Source organism: Actinia tenebrosa, unplaced genomic scaffold (assembly GCF_029948245.1).
Source record: "Actinia tenebrosa isolate PJP-AT-01 unplaced genomic scaffold, QUT_ActTen_1.0 PGA_scaffold2__45_contigs__length_23673736, whole genome shotgun sequence".
NCBI lineage: Eukaryota > Metazoa > Cnidaria > Anthozoa > Actiniaria > Actiniidae > Actinia > Actinia tenebrosa.
Genome location: NW_028292579.1, coordinates 15991486 through 16005132, shown reverse-complemented (window position 1 = coordinate 16005132; position 13647 = coordinate 15991486). Strand labels below are relative to the sequence as shown.

At 37.0% G+C, this 13647-nt stretch overlaps 1 protein-coding gene across 7 annotated transcripts in view; it reads right to left on the bottom strand.

The window, feature by feature from the left end:
- Window positions 1–13647, bottom strand: part of LOC116297813 (F-actin-uncapping protein LRRC16A) — a 53468-nt gene that overhangs the window by 15370 nt on the left and 24451 nt on the right. For 5 of the 7 annotated variants that reach the window (XM_031706111.2, XM_031706114.2, XM_031706115.2 and 2 more), the window contains exons 11-32: window positions 13363–13457; window positions 13189–13272; window positions 12377–12437; window positions 11670–11712; window positions 10909–10986; window positions 10306–10382; window positions 10120–10156; window positions 9275–9304; window positions 8334–8404; window positions 7695–7764; window positions 7523–7604; window positions 7046–7136; window positions 6603–6657; window positions 6232–6335; window positions 5752–5820; window positions 5183–5251; window positions 4382–4478; window positions 3910–4011; window positions 3086–3316; window positions 2467–2529; window positions 1563–1675; window positions 1025–1112 (exon numbers count right to left, since the gene is read on the bottom strand). In XM_031706111.2, the coding sequence (XP_031561971.2) occupies window positions 1025–1112; window positions 1563–1675; window positions 2467–2529; window positions 3086–3316; window positions 3910–4011; window positions 4382–4478; window positions 5183–5251; window positions 5752–5820; window positions 6232–6335; window positions 6603–6657; window positions 7046–7136; window positions 7523–7604; window positions 7695–7764; window positions 8334–8404; window positions 9275–9304; window positions 10120–10156; window positions 10306–10382; window positions 10909–10986; window positions 11670–11712; window positions 12377–12437; window positions 13189–13272; window positions 13363–13457 (1810 nt within the window). The remainder of the gene's footprint in view (window positions 1–1024; window positions 1113–1562; window positions 1676–2466; window positions 2530–3085; window positions 3317–3909; window positions 4012–4381; window positions 4479–5182; window positions 5252–5751; window positions 5821–6231; window positions 6336–6602; window positions 6658–7045; window positions 7137–7522; window positions 7605–7694; window positions 7765–8333; window positions 8405–9274; window positions 9305–10119; window positions 10157–10305; window positions 10383–10908; window positions 10987–11669; window positions 11713–12376; window positions 12438–13188; window positions 13273–13362; window positions 13458–13647) is intronic. The other 2 variants (XM_031706112.2, XM_031706118.2) reach the window with 1 other exon arrangement.

The following is a 13647-nucleotide window of genomic DNA, read 5'->3' as shown; positions in this document are numbered from 1 at the left end:
TTGTCGGTAATGGTAGATTCTGATACCTGATTTAACGTCAGGACAACCTGAACACCTGTTGTCTGGCTGCTCGAACACTGCATGGTAGAGATTACCCTTGACGTTCCTCACAACATGGTAGGACTGAAGCAGATCGTATAGTTTGATTTATCAAGGGACACTTAGTGGAAGAGTCAGCGTGACCTGACCTCTGGGGTCATCTACCAATAACATACTCAGATGTTCATCAAAACTATCCAATCATTTTTGCGATAAAGCGAGCCAATCATAAAGGCTGTACGATTTTATTGTTTTAAGAAACATCCAATCAAAGTGCTCTTATGTGCCTCGTGTTTTGGGTGGAATTTCACCTTCCTAAACTACTTTACTGATGGCATCGAATTTGACATGACTGTCACGCAACACACGATCAGATCACAAAACTGCTATTCTTAATTAGTTCTACATCGAGTCAAGTCCACTGTTTAGCTTCCCAAAACGATGGCAATAAGAGCTACAAAGGTAAGAGACTATTTTGGTACAATATCCATTTTAGTAACTCTAGATGACTGTATTAACTATGCAACAGGACACATAGGAACGTGTGTCGCCATTCTCCTATAAGTTTGATTGGGCGTATTTGCGATTAAAAATGGCAATAATTTATAAGTATTTTGTGCTTATTTAGTGGCGGAATGTGGATCCGCTTTAATGACTAAAATTGTTTCGAAAACTATTCTGTTCAGCTTTAGACAACCAACAGTTGTTAAGGATTCGTCAGATGAACCAACACACATGCTCATATGAAACTTGTTATTCCATCCCACATGGTCTTAAGACCCAACAATGGTTAAAACTAGATATATCTTATGCCAGGGACATTCTTTGCCTGATAATCCAACACGCATGCTCATATTACACTGATTATTCCATCCCACATGGTCAAGAGACCCAACAATGGTTAGAACTAGGGACTGGAGAAATCCACCATTCTTTGGTTAGGAACTCCAATTTTTACTCCTATCACTGATGTCGTCATACTCACCAGATTCACATTACATGTCTCCATGTGTCGTATCACCATATCCATAATGGTATCGGCTATTATCGACGCTAATGTCAGCTTGTCCTCACTGAAAAAGATATATAAAGGGTTAGCATTGATTATCCCGTATAAACAAAATATAATGAATCAGCGACGATTTACACATTTTTTAGCAATTACGAGTTTGAGGGGAAGACTGAAATGAGTGCAATGTAAGGCTGTTTTATGGTGGCCTATACAAGGGAGCACGGCAGACATAAATTTGCTGATTGGTCTTCCTGTGGTAATGACATGTGCTAACGAATACGATTATCCGCGAAAAGCGTGGGCTCAAGTAAATATCAAAGATGGCGGCGTACATAATATTATTTATCATCGGCCATATTTGTTTACTTATGAGCCCGCATGACTTTTAAGAAACCGCATGTGCATCCATACCACAGGAAGACCAATTGACAAATACTATAGTGCACTGAAATGCCAACTCGCCCCATTTTTTTATCAATCTCGGAAAGGCTAATAGTTTCTGATGACTAACCTTATTCTATTTATAATGGTGGAAGCTGCGTGGGTTAAGATCACTTCTTCAACAAACGTTTGGCTGAGCCGTTGGTTGCTAGTGGTAACCGTTGTCAAGCTGCTTTGGACATCCTTAAGAAACAATAATTGCAGTCAAGCAAATTGTGAAGAAAGAAAAGGCACGTTTTGTCTCGACTGCAAGTATTCTGATAAGTTTTCGCAAAGTCCTTCTTCTCCGTATTAAATCAAGAACACTGAATAAAGCACAGGCAACCCAACCAGATCGCACGCGCTGGAGCTACGGGCTGGACGATCTGTGGGTCTCGGAGAGGTCGGTAGTTTATCTGCTTTAACCAATAAGAATTTTTGGACAGGGTATCGTCATGCTCACAGCACTGCATGTTTGGACAGTAAGTAAGGTACTAGTTTGGAGTTCTCTGATCAGGGTAAGCCTCAATTTTGTTTAGAATATTCATGTATTCCAGTGAAGGTCCATGGAATTTCAAAGTGTTTGTATTGTTGAAGTTGTGCATTCTTTACTTTACCGTTGGTATTTGTGAATATTTAGGCACTGATACGAGGCTGGCCCTGATTAAATAAGTCAGTAATCCAGAAATCGAAAAAGGTGTATTCATAGTTTTCTTCTCTATCCAGTCAGAATTTTTAAACAAGGCACCGTCGCGGACACGGTACTGCATGTTTACACTATAAGTTTCTCATAGCTATCTGCTCTATCCAATCAGAATTCATGGACACGACACCGTCACGGACACGATACTGCATGTTTACACTGTAAGTTTCTCATAGCTATCTGCTCTATCCAATTAGACATAGTAAAGTCATGGTTACAGTACTCCATGCCTACACTGTAAGTTTCTAGTTGCGTAACATCCGGTTCATATTCTAGTGATATGATGTCATACCTCTTTAGATGTAATGTAGGGACATACTTCATGTGCACATGACAACATCTTCTCCACATTTTCCTTGGAGGGAAACACAAGACAAGTTAGTTTTTAATTCCCACTTGCGGGAACAATATCGTAAGATAAATTGACATCAAGATATCGGTAAGCTATCAGTAATGCTGTTCTAAGTTTCTTAAAAAAATTCAAACCCTGAAATAACCCCGGGGTTAATCAAGTTCAGGACGCTAACTCACAGATCGAAGCGGAATTCTTCAGCGTATTGGGTTCTGCGTAGGGGGAGGGGGTAGGGAGGGGACTAAAGAACCCCGATAAAAACCCTCGGATCAAGAATGAGACCCAACATATTCGGTGATCCTGAATCCAAAATTCATACCTGAGAACCCAGAGTTAAGACGCAAATGCATTACCGCTATCCTACCCTTGGATTCTAGTGTTGTGTTAGCAAGCCAGTTAAAACTTTTAACGACAATTCCTCGTTTGCATATGGCACCATTGCCGCCATCTTGGATGAATGTAACGAAAGAATTGTCAATGAATCCTTTTGTCATCTAACACAGTCGCCGTGTGTTTTGTTATTTCACTCTCTTCGGAATGATTGAAAACCCAGCAATACCTTCATTTTGTCCTGTGAGGCTTGGTAAAACTTAACGGATAACTGAGTAAATTCTTCCTCGATATCACTGTCGTCGGTGCACAAATGAAACTTGAGAAGCAGTTGTTTCAGCTTATCAGCGTCCTGTATGTACTGTTTAGCGATGGAGATTTCTTTTTGGATCTTCTCATCCTCAGATGTTCGTAGCGCGTGAATGTTTTCTTGTATTTGAACTATCAGACGATCAACAGCCTGTTGCGTGGCAAATAGTAATACTGAGATAAATATAATCGTATTGAAATCCTTCATAGAAAGACGTCACACACTAATAATATCCGTATACTACTCATCTCAAAGAATGAAGTCACATGCTAGACGCATATAATAACCCATATTAATAATAGTACTTATGTCACACTATACTACTTAAAAGACAGTACGTAAATAGCTGACGTAACACATTGTAACCACTTCATCTACTAATGCGCTAGAAAAGTCGTACATGTAGAGTGATATCACTGTAATAACATAGTCATAATAAAACTTATATTTTACAACCAACACTCCCCGTACGGTGCTCTTCCGTAAGGTTCCTTCTACACACAATACAGTACCACCACATTATATATTTACAACATACAACGTTCAACTCACATGTTGATTTTTACTGAGGGAGGAAACCGTAGAAAACCCTGGTGGCAAGAGAGGGAGAGAACAACACAACAAACAAACTCAACTCATCCAGTCTGAGCCGGGCACGAACCCGGAGCACAGCGGTGAGTGGCGAGCGGTAAACCCATACGCCACAAAAAATATATTTATGATAAAGAGTACATTTTACTGACCTGCTGTTGGGTCGAGGCGACTAACAATCCTTGCTGTAACCTGTATGCTTGTTCAGGTACTATCTTATGTGGAGACTGGTTTCGCAGTAGGATTTGTTCGATCTATAAAAGTCAATTAGAGTAAGGACTCATTTTTCAAAAACATAAATAAAATGCATGCAGCTGATCTGAAATACTGACGTAGAAATGGCGTCAATGCAAAACTGAGGTATCAGGAATCATGCGAAAATTCGGATCGCCGAAAAAAACACCATTACAACAAAAATATAAAACTTATTCTAATTTAAGTTACTGTGTCACTGTTAGTAAGCGCGTATATTAGTAACGTTTTTTCTTTTTGATTTATTTGGTGGCCTGGAAATTCGCAATTTCAAGAGGAAAAGTGACACCACAGTTTTGCAAATGTTCTCGATTTTGATTGGCTAACAGCTGGATAGTAACATTAAAATAATTCATTTTTAAGGTTTCCTACCTTTCTAAGGTGTTGTTCACACTTTGACACACCTTGGGCTTTAAGACACTGTGACGCATCGTGAAGAGGGAAGGGGATAGAGTGTAGAGTATGGTTCCTGTAACACAATAGAACATCTGATTAAAGTAAGCATTTTTTAACCCCTCATCGCATGGAGCTTATGTATAAAAGACATGCAGCTATTTCAGACAAGGTTGGTGAAGGTTTTTGTTCCATGTTACATGTTTACTAAACACACCACATATACATTCTCGTACCCAGACCCTTCTTTCGTTAGAAAGGTGAGAAGGATCTGGGCACGAAAATGATTCATAAATAAATAATGTTAGCACAGAAGATATTTTGCTGTAGAAATCTGCAGACAAAGTATGGGAAAATTCCATGCTACTCATAGCTCGGTATGTCAGAAGACGATAAATAGTCAGGAGGTTTTGCAAGAACACGTTACTATACTGCGGCCATGTTAGATGGTATTGAATGGACTATTTTGACGATACGGCGACTATCTTGTATCGCAAGGCATTATGGGGCGTCCAGGAGGCAAATAAAGCTTTGTTATAGTGATGACGTGGATTGATATTAACAGCTCACCACAAGAGAATACAACAAAGATGAATTGAGACGACACATCAATCACCTTTACTCATAAAAGAAACACAAACACACGAAACTCGATATAATTTCCGTCATCTTTGTTTTGTTTTGCTCCCTGGGAAGATGGCCGCCTTATCGTCGAAGTAGTCCAATGCTTCTCATGTTCCTACCATCCCACATGGCTACCGCCAAAACGTTTATCAATACCTTTCAAGAGCAGCAGCGATATCACCATACCCTCGATGAGTTATACCATTTCTATCCAATATGAGAGTTCTAAACATTTAAGGGGGAAACAATAAGAAAAATATTTCATATTCATAGTTGAGTGAGATTTGAAGTAAACTATCATCACTTTGTAGCCAGTAGCATTTGTTGGGTCAAAGAAAATCACTAAGGTAAGGTACGTTCACAGAGGAGAGTCATCATTAAAATTTCAAGTTTTTTGGAGGGTCAAACCTTAGTATTATTTTGATGAAAGCTAGTTTCTTGTTGACTCAACAGGAGGTTCGTGAATTTCATAGTGAGTGAAAGGGAGAGGACTACAGCCATCTTTAGCTTACTGAGGGCTACAACCATCTTTACTTTACTGTGTATTCTACAGCCCTCCCCTCCAATGTATAAACGACCTTCCCAAAAGATCGACCTTGGCAAAAGTCATTCATCTTTTTCCCCCTGCAAATCCTTGGAATGTTATACCATGTTAGTTTAGATATTGTTGCATTTCCTGTGCACCCATCCTGCAAGACCCCTGGTTACGGCCCTGTTAAAGTTACCTGAGTTTTGAGTTAAGTTGTAATGCTTTGGCGAGTATACGAGCACCATCGTCTCCAATGCCATTACCACTAACAAACACAAAGTATAAAGCCACCATTAGTCAGTTTGATAACAACCGATACAGAGTGCAAGAGTCCAAGGATAAAGCCAGTTTTTAACGAGTTTTTTAGATATTCAATTAAGATAACGTGAAGTCAGACAGGGATAAAGTTTCAAAAAAGTGACGACATCTATATAAAGAATGATAAAGAATGTGGATGGATCAAAAAACTGGGTCTGCCTTCTAATTCAAGGTTTACGAAGCTATAATAGACAGTACTACACAGCTTGTATTTGACACTTTTGGTGGCCTTGAATGGTCTCCTTAGACGTCATAAGTGTTGGTCAAAGGCGATCCTGACATAAATACCGCAAATTTCTAACTCATTTTAAACATGTAAGAAACAGACAATCTTATTGATAGGAACTAGACAGCGTACCTGATGTCCAGAGTGGTGAGTGTCTCATTAGTCCCTAATGCATCAAGTAGAGGGATGAGGTCTTGTTTGAGTTTAGAATCAGCCAGCGATAAGTAATGAATGTGCTGAAAGAAAAGGGTCAATAGAAATGTTTATGGGAAATGGGTGTGGTTATGTTATTAACCACTACCTTGTCTGTATAAGAGGTTGATTTAGAGACTGTTTCCGATCTGCTGCTTAGTTCAGAAATGTGTGAGACAATGGCCAAGGGAGGGGACCTAAGGGGCCAGTGCCATAATTACAGAGGGGGGGGGGGGGGGGAGTAATTAAGTTATGACCACTACCTTGTCTGTCTAAGAGGCTGAATCAGAGACTCAATGTTTAGTATTTACCGAGTTTTCTTCTGAAATGAGTTGTACCAAGGCCTCGATTCCAACATTGGAAACCCTGAAAGAAAAATGCCATGAACTAGATAAGGAAAAAGATAATGCCTGCAAAGACATTTGTCCTTTTATTCTCATGCAAAGAGGTGCACACCACTTATTGAATACTATTGCTGGTTTTCACAGCCGCCATGTTGGATGAATTTAACAAAAGATTTGTCATTAGTCTCTTTTGTTATATCATCCAACATGGCCACCGTGTCTTTGTTATTTCATTCTCTTGGGATTGATTGCAAACCAGCAATTTCTAATTTTTGATTGAATTTAATAAAATATTTGTTTGGGGTTATTTTGTTCTGTCATCCAACATGGCTGCCATATCATCTATTCATATGGAGAGGACAACATGCCATATATAAATCATGAAAGCAGTCCCTTATAAATCCCAGTACCTATATTTGAAGTTCTGTCCCACGTGTAGTTCTTGAATGGATTCATTTTTACCCAAGCTTTCGATCACATTAACAAAATCTCCTTCAAATCCTGAAATAGAAAAATATATAGTTATATACCAGGAATAAAATGACACAGAATATGGGGAAGCACAGGTGGTGTCACATGTAAGTTACAAAGTTGCTTCTTGATTCTCTTCTGTGCTACAAGGGATTTTATCCAGGTTCTCTGGTTTTCCTTCTGAACTCACAACTAGATTGGTGCTCTAAGTTTCCTCCCTCCGCAAAACATAACATGCTAAAATTTATCCTAATTCAGTTGGTGTCTTAGATCAGCCCAGAGTTAGCCATACCCTGACTTTGATCAACGCAGAAGTTGTTTCAGCGTTCCATCTGTGAGTTGGGCATACCCTGACTTTGATCAACCCAGAGGTTGTTTCAGGGAATTGTTAAAATGTGAGGATTTCACAGACTTACCATTATCACTGATATTCAGTTTCCTGACATTCTTTATCTTGTGTAAACATTCTGACAATGCTTTAGCTCCACTGCTTTTGAGCTGTTCAAAATCATTAAACAGTGTGAAATAATCATTATAATTACAGAATGATGCACAAACGATTCCATATCATATTCAGTTTTTACTTACCTCATTCTTGCTAATGTCAAGTTCCACATCTGAAATCACAGCATTTTCTGCAAAACCAGTTAATAAAGGCCTGGAAAAATAATATGGACAGTAAGTCAACTGTCATGATTACTGGCCAAATTAGCTTTATCTCAGTCATACCTCATTTCTGGCTTAAATGGTACAGTTTGCAAGGCAAAGATTTGAACGGACAAGTTCCAATTCTGGGCAGACATTGTCTGATGTCAAGCCGTTATTTTAAGCCAAATAATAATAAAGTTAATAAGACCATTTGGGAATTTTATTATCTAGGTGGTGTATTCTAGGACTTCATGTAACATCATTGGAGCCTTTTCAGTATAATGAATTAACAAAATTTCTTTAAGGCTTTTCTTGTTATGAACTTCAACATTACTGCCATGCATGCCGCTACAATTATTCCCGGAGGGAGGGAATTCAAGCTGCCCAAACCCCTTTGAATAGATCCCTGCACTAATTCCCAATCTGGGGGTGGGCCAATACAAAAAAATTGCCTTCTCTCGATTGAAACCTTTTTTGATGTTAATATTTTTCATTTACTGGACCGCAATGTAGGGATTTAGTTCAAGGGATCCATTCTATAATTTCATGTTCTGAATGATATTTTGTTAGCTTATATACCTTATTGACTCTGCTGGGAGTTTACAGTTAGACAAGTCTACAAACTTCAAATCTTGAGCAAGGCTGAAAAACTAAGGTTTAACAGTACATCAATAAGCACATAACTTATCAGATTTTAAATAACTGTCTGAAAGCAGTTTAAATACCAACTACCACACTTTCTGTATCCAGCTGTTTGTTGTCCGTATGTTGTAAGTTGGGTGTCAGTGGGTTATTGGAGGATTTTCTACTGATCTTCGGAAGGGTGTCAGTGGGTTATTGGTAGGGTGTCAGTGGGTTGTTGGTAGGGTGTCAGTGGGTTGTTGGTAGGGTGTCAGTGGGTTTTTGGTAGGGTGTCAGTGGGTTGTTGGTAGGGTGTCAGTGGGTTGTTGGTAGGGTGTCAGTGAGTTGGTAGGGTGTCAGTAGGTTGTAGGTAGGGTGTCAGTGGGTTGTTGGTAGGGTGTCAGTGGGTTGTTGGTAGGGTATCTATGGGTTATTGGTAGGGTGTCATTGGGTCGTTGGTATTTAGGTTGTCAATAGATTGTAGGATCTTTTCGTTTATTAAAGCTGTGCTGTGTGTAATAAAAATTTGCTCTATTTATTTGAAAACAGTTTTTGTACACGATCACAAATAATTTTTTTGGTGCAAGAAAAAGTTGTACAGACTGTGCAAGAAAGAAAGTTCAGGGGTAAGGCAGAACTAGTAAAAGAAGATTACAGATAAGTACATACCAGATGAGTAAAGATGGAGTTCATAAATCAATGATGTAAAAATCTTTTTAGTAGATTTTACTACAGAGTAACTGGTTTCTATGCTTTGTTTATATCTTATAGTTCAGTTCAGTAGAAAGTATAAGAAAAGTATATTTCAAACTTAAACTCTTTGTCATCTTCGCCACATGTTCAAACAGTCCTTGCTTGTTGTTTGTTTTTAAAACAGTCCTCGTTTATAATTTATTCACCTTGATGTACACTTGTCGTCCAGTGCCAGGCTGTGCAAAGTGCAGCAATAAGATTCAAAGTTTAACTATTAGTGCATGCTTATATTGCTGTTTATAGTACATAAAGTTCATATCTTTTAATATAATTCAGTTTTTCATGGATTTAATTTGGTATTTTAGGATTATTTCAATGCCTAACGTTAATAGGTATAATGAAAATAAATAAAATCATTTAACAGAAAAAAATTATTTTAAAAGTAACCAATGCCAATTTTATTTATGTATTTTTGGGATCAAAGAATTGAATAATGGAAATAGAAGTTCTGAGAGGAAAAAAAGATTGGAAAAATGAGAAAAAAGATATAAAATGTGCAAAATAAGAAAGTGAAAAGAATGAAAACACAACACAAAAAATCCTACAAAATACACAACATACAAAGAAACTAACCATTACACAAACAAAAAATAGCAAATAATAAAGTATTCAACACAATACAAAAAAAACTACAAAATACACAACATATAAAGAAACTAAACATTACATAAACAAAAATAACAAATAATAAAAATATTCATGACCCAGTCCAAGTTGATAGCTATGACAATGGAAATGGGTAAAAAATGGGGAGAAATGACTTGAAACAAGTTAAAATAAGAGTTTGCATTTTTTCCCACACAAATCTGTAGATTAATGCAAACTCAATTTTTGACTTGTTTTTGTCTTGCTTTCTGTGCTGCCATAGGAACCTGCCAGTCCTCTAGGTGTGGCATAATGACAAAATGGAGTGAACCAAGACAGCTGGTAACACCCAGGCCCATTTTTTTGTTACAATAAAAAAAACCATTGACTGTGCACTGTTACCAACCTGCTGGAAGGATTGCTGTATAGTGATTTCCTTTTTCCTTTGAAAGAGAATTAACAAATAAAGTTAATGTTTTAACTTCACCTAAGTGTGAGGCAAGGGCACTACCACTGCACAACCTTAAATTTGCAATCCTTAAGAACCACAGCATTCAGAGGTAAAATGTCAAAATGTAAGATAATTAATTACCTTGCTGTGAAGTTGTTTCCAGCAAGATTCAGATGCATCAGGTTTTGTACACATCCCCTCATTAATGCTCCAAACAGCTGAAATAAGAAATGCAACATATAGGGTTCATGATAAATTGTCCCTAATGTTATGCTGTAAGATTAGCATTAAATCGCCAGTGGCTTTTAAATCTGTGGCCATTGTTCCATAATCAATTTTTGTGGAGGGAGAAAAACCTAACTACTACTATCCTATCACAAAATAAGATGTCCATATTTCTGTGTTATCACTTTTTTCCACTTCCTCCTCCAAATCGTTACTTTTAAGCTTGTGTGAGTTTTACTGCACCTGAATAGACCTTTCCCGCAATAGCAAACATGGTGCATGCTGGGATGCATTGGGTACAAACATTTTTTGTTAATCATGTGTATACTCAGGTAGACCAGGATGCACCATGTTTGTTGAAATTATAAAAGGACTATATGCATTGGGGGCATTGAATGGTACATGTATATTTTGAACTCCCATTATTTTGAGCCTTTTCCCTGTTCCCCAGGAGGTTTGAGATAACGAGACTCTACTTTACAAGAATAAAAAAATAATAATCTAAAACAGTTTTATTACCAGATCCAGAGAGATGTCAGTGTAGGACAGATCCAAGTGTGTTAGGGCATTAGGTTGCGCAAGGAATTCAGAAAGAGCCTGACAAGAGACAAAAAACAGGATGTAAATAGCATGGCACGATCCTTGACTATACAGCTGTAAATTCATTTGAATGCCCTGAATTAGCCTTGTTTAAGAGTTGGTAAAATTAAAAATATATAACGATACCATTGTTTTGATAATCTACAGACTTTCGATGGTATATATGACAGTGGTAAATCCAGAACAATTTCAATTTCAATTTCAATTATATGGATATTGCACACAAAAGCATCTGAAATCAGCATGGTCGAAATAACTTTTCTAAACTTTTTCAAACTTGACCAAGAAACACAGCTCCAAATTCTTCAAAAGCCTATGTTTTTTACTTTTTTCCGATTTTCAAAATTTTGGCAGGAAAAAGTTCTCACAAATTTGGCACCAACATTTGAAATTGATGGACCTTCATAACGCGTTGGCCATGTTTATTCTCATGAGAAAACAATCTTTGTTTAACCCGCATAAATTTATTTTCAAGTACTTGAATGCAAGGGTATGAGGGAAACTATTGATCAAACCAACATATATGGCTGCTCCTTGAAAGAGGACCACTGAATTCTCAAAAAAATCTAATCAAAAATATGATTTTTTAAAAACTTCCATTTCCACCATTTTGTTTGTTCAGTTTTCCGCTATTTTTGAGGTACAATTTTACAAAGTCATGACACAGATATGACACTTACTGTTATTCCCTCAGGTTTCAGTGGATTCTTAGAAAGATTTAATCTTCAAAATAAAAAGATTTGAAATTATTCAATGAGAAAGAAAATCCTTATTTACATTAATCCTACGTAAAAAAGAGTGTATATTTGATTCCCATAATTCAGATGAAGAAATAAATGAAATGATAATTGATCATGAAAAGCTGACTAATTGCTCATGATCAACTTTGCTCAACTCATCAACCATACAGTACATTGTAGTTGATGAATCAGAGGCGCTTACCATTCACCCATGAAAAAAGGAAATTCCAGTTGGAAAACAAAATATGGTATGTTTTATTCTGGTCAGAAAGTTCTGGAAAACTTGGACTGCTGATTGAAGTAATCCCACTCTTTTTGGTTAGTCTAGTAGATGCATGTACAGTTTGTTGGTAGTCAAAGGTTCCTGCTCTTTCCTTACTGTTAGCAAACCAATTTCAAACTGGATTGATTGGTTTAAATGGTAAGCACTCCCCTACTTTCCTGCTCTTTTTGATACGTACTTCTGGTACTCGTGTACCATTTGTTGGTAGTCAAAGTTTCCCCCTCTTTTCTTATCATTTAGCAAACCAATTTCTAAACAAAATTATCTACATCTACATTTTATTGAGTTGATTAAATTGGTAAGATATCACATCAACTATTATAATTAAACTGATAATAATATTAGACTTTTTTCTTGATCTAACCTTTTTAACGTGTTCTGTGCATGTTTGTTAGCCTTCAATGCATTCCCCAGAGATTGGACACCTGGTTGAACAAGCACAAATACAAGTTAAATCAGAAAGGAAATAGAAATATAGATAGAATACAATGGAAATACAATCTGAAATAATGGAGGGGGAAATGAAAAGAAAAACAAATGATAGAAAAAGAGAAATGCACAAGATATGTATATAAAGAAATAAACTGGGATGGTTTTTTGAGGTGTTTGGGAAACTGGGAAAAAATCTACAAATTGATACCAAATTCAAACTGCACATGATTATCTGTTGTTTTTCCCACTGAAAAATGCTGTCCAATTACTGAGTTTAGTAATAGCTTCTCTGAATTCTATACCAATTTGTGGATTAGAAAAATAATATTCTAGTGAAGAAAGTAAGGAAGAAAATAAGACAACAATAAGTAATGGACAAAGATCACATGAAAAAATAGAATAAGAAAATAATAAGAAAATTAAATAGAAAGAAATGAGATTGATAGATGGAATAGAAAAGATGAAAACAGAGGTTTCATTAAGTTCTAAAATGATGGTAGAAGGTCACGAACTAGCTGGAAATTCCTGGGGACTAATAATTACTAATTATTACCAAGCTATAATTTTTTAAAAGCTATTAATTAAGCCAGAGAATTATACTCATTTACCAGAGCATTTGCCAATCCCCGACCCTTAAAGAAACCCCCACGAAAGAACAGCTGAATTACTAAGTACATGTAAATGAGATATCATTAAAAGTGACTGAAATGATAAATAAACATGTAGGACAATACTTCAACTTACTTTTTCCGGTCAGGTTGTTATCATTCAATGATAGAGACACTATACATTGTAGTTTGTTCAACACTCCTGTCAGATGACTAAGTCCTGGACAGAACCACAAACACTTTATCAGTATAAGAAATTTGATCTTGTTTACTAGATTCACAGACAATGCAAGTGTGTGACATACAGTACCTCTGTCTTCCATGGCATTGTTAGGGAAATCAAAAGTGTTTAGGGCTGTCTTGGGGTTTGATGTCAAAGCCAATGCAACTTTTTGAAAGTATTCCCTGAAAAGTCACAACATAAATGATATTTTCAACATGTACGTTACAGTACTTTGTGAAAATAGAACATAAATGAAGATGGTGATGATGATGCTGGTGATGATGCTGGTGGTGATGATGATGGTGATGGTGGTGATGATGGTGGTGGTGATGGTTATGATGATGCTGGTGGTGATGATGATGGAGGTGATGA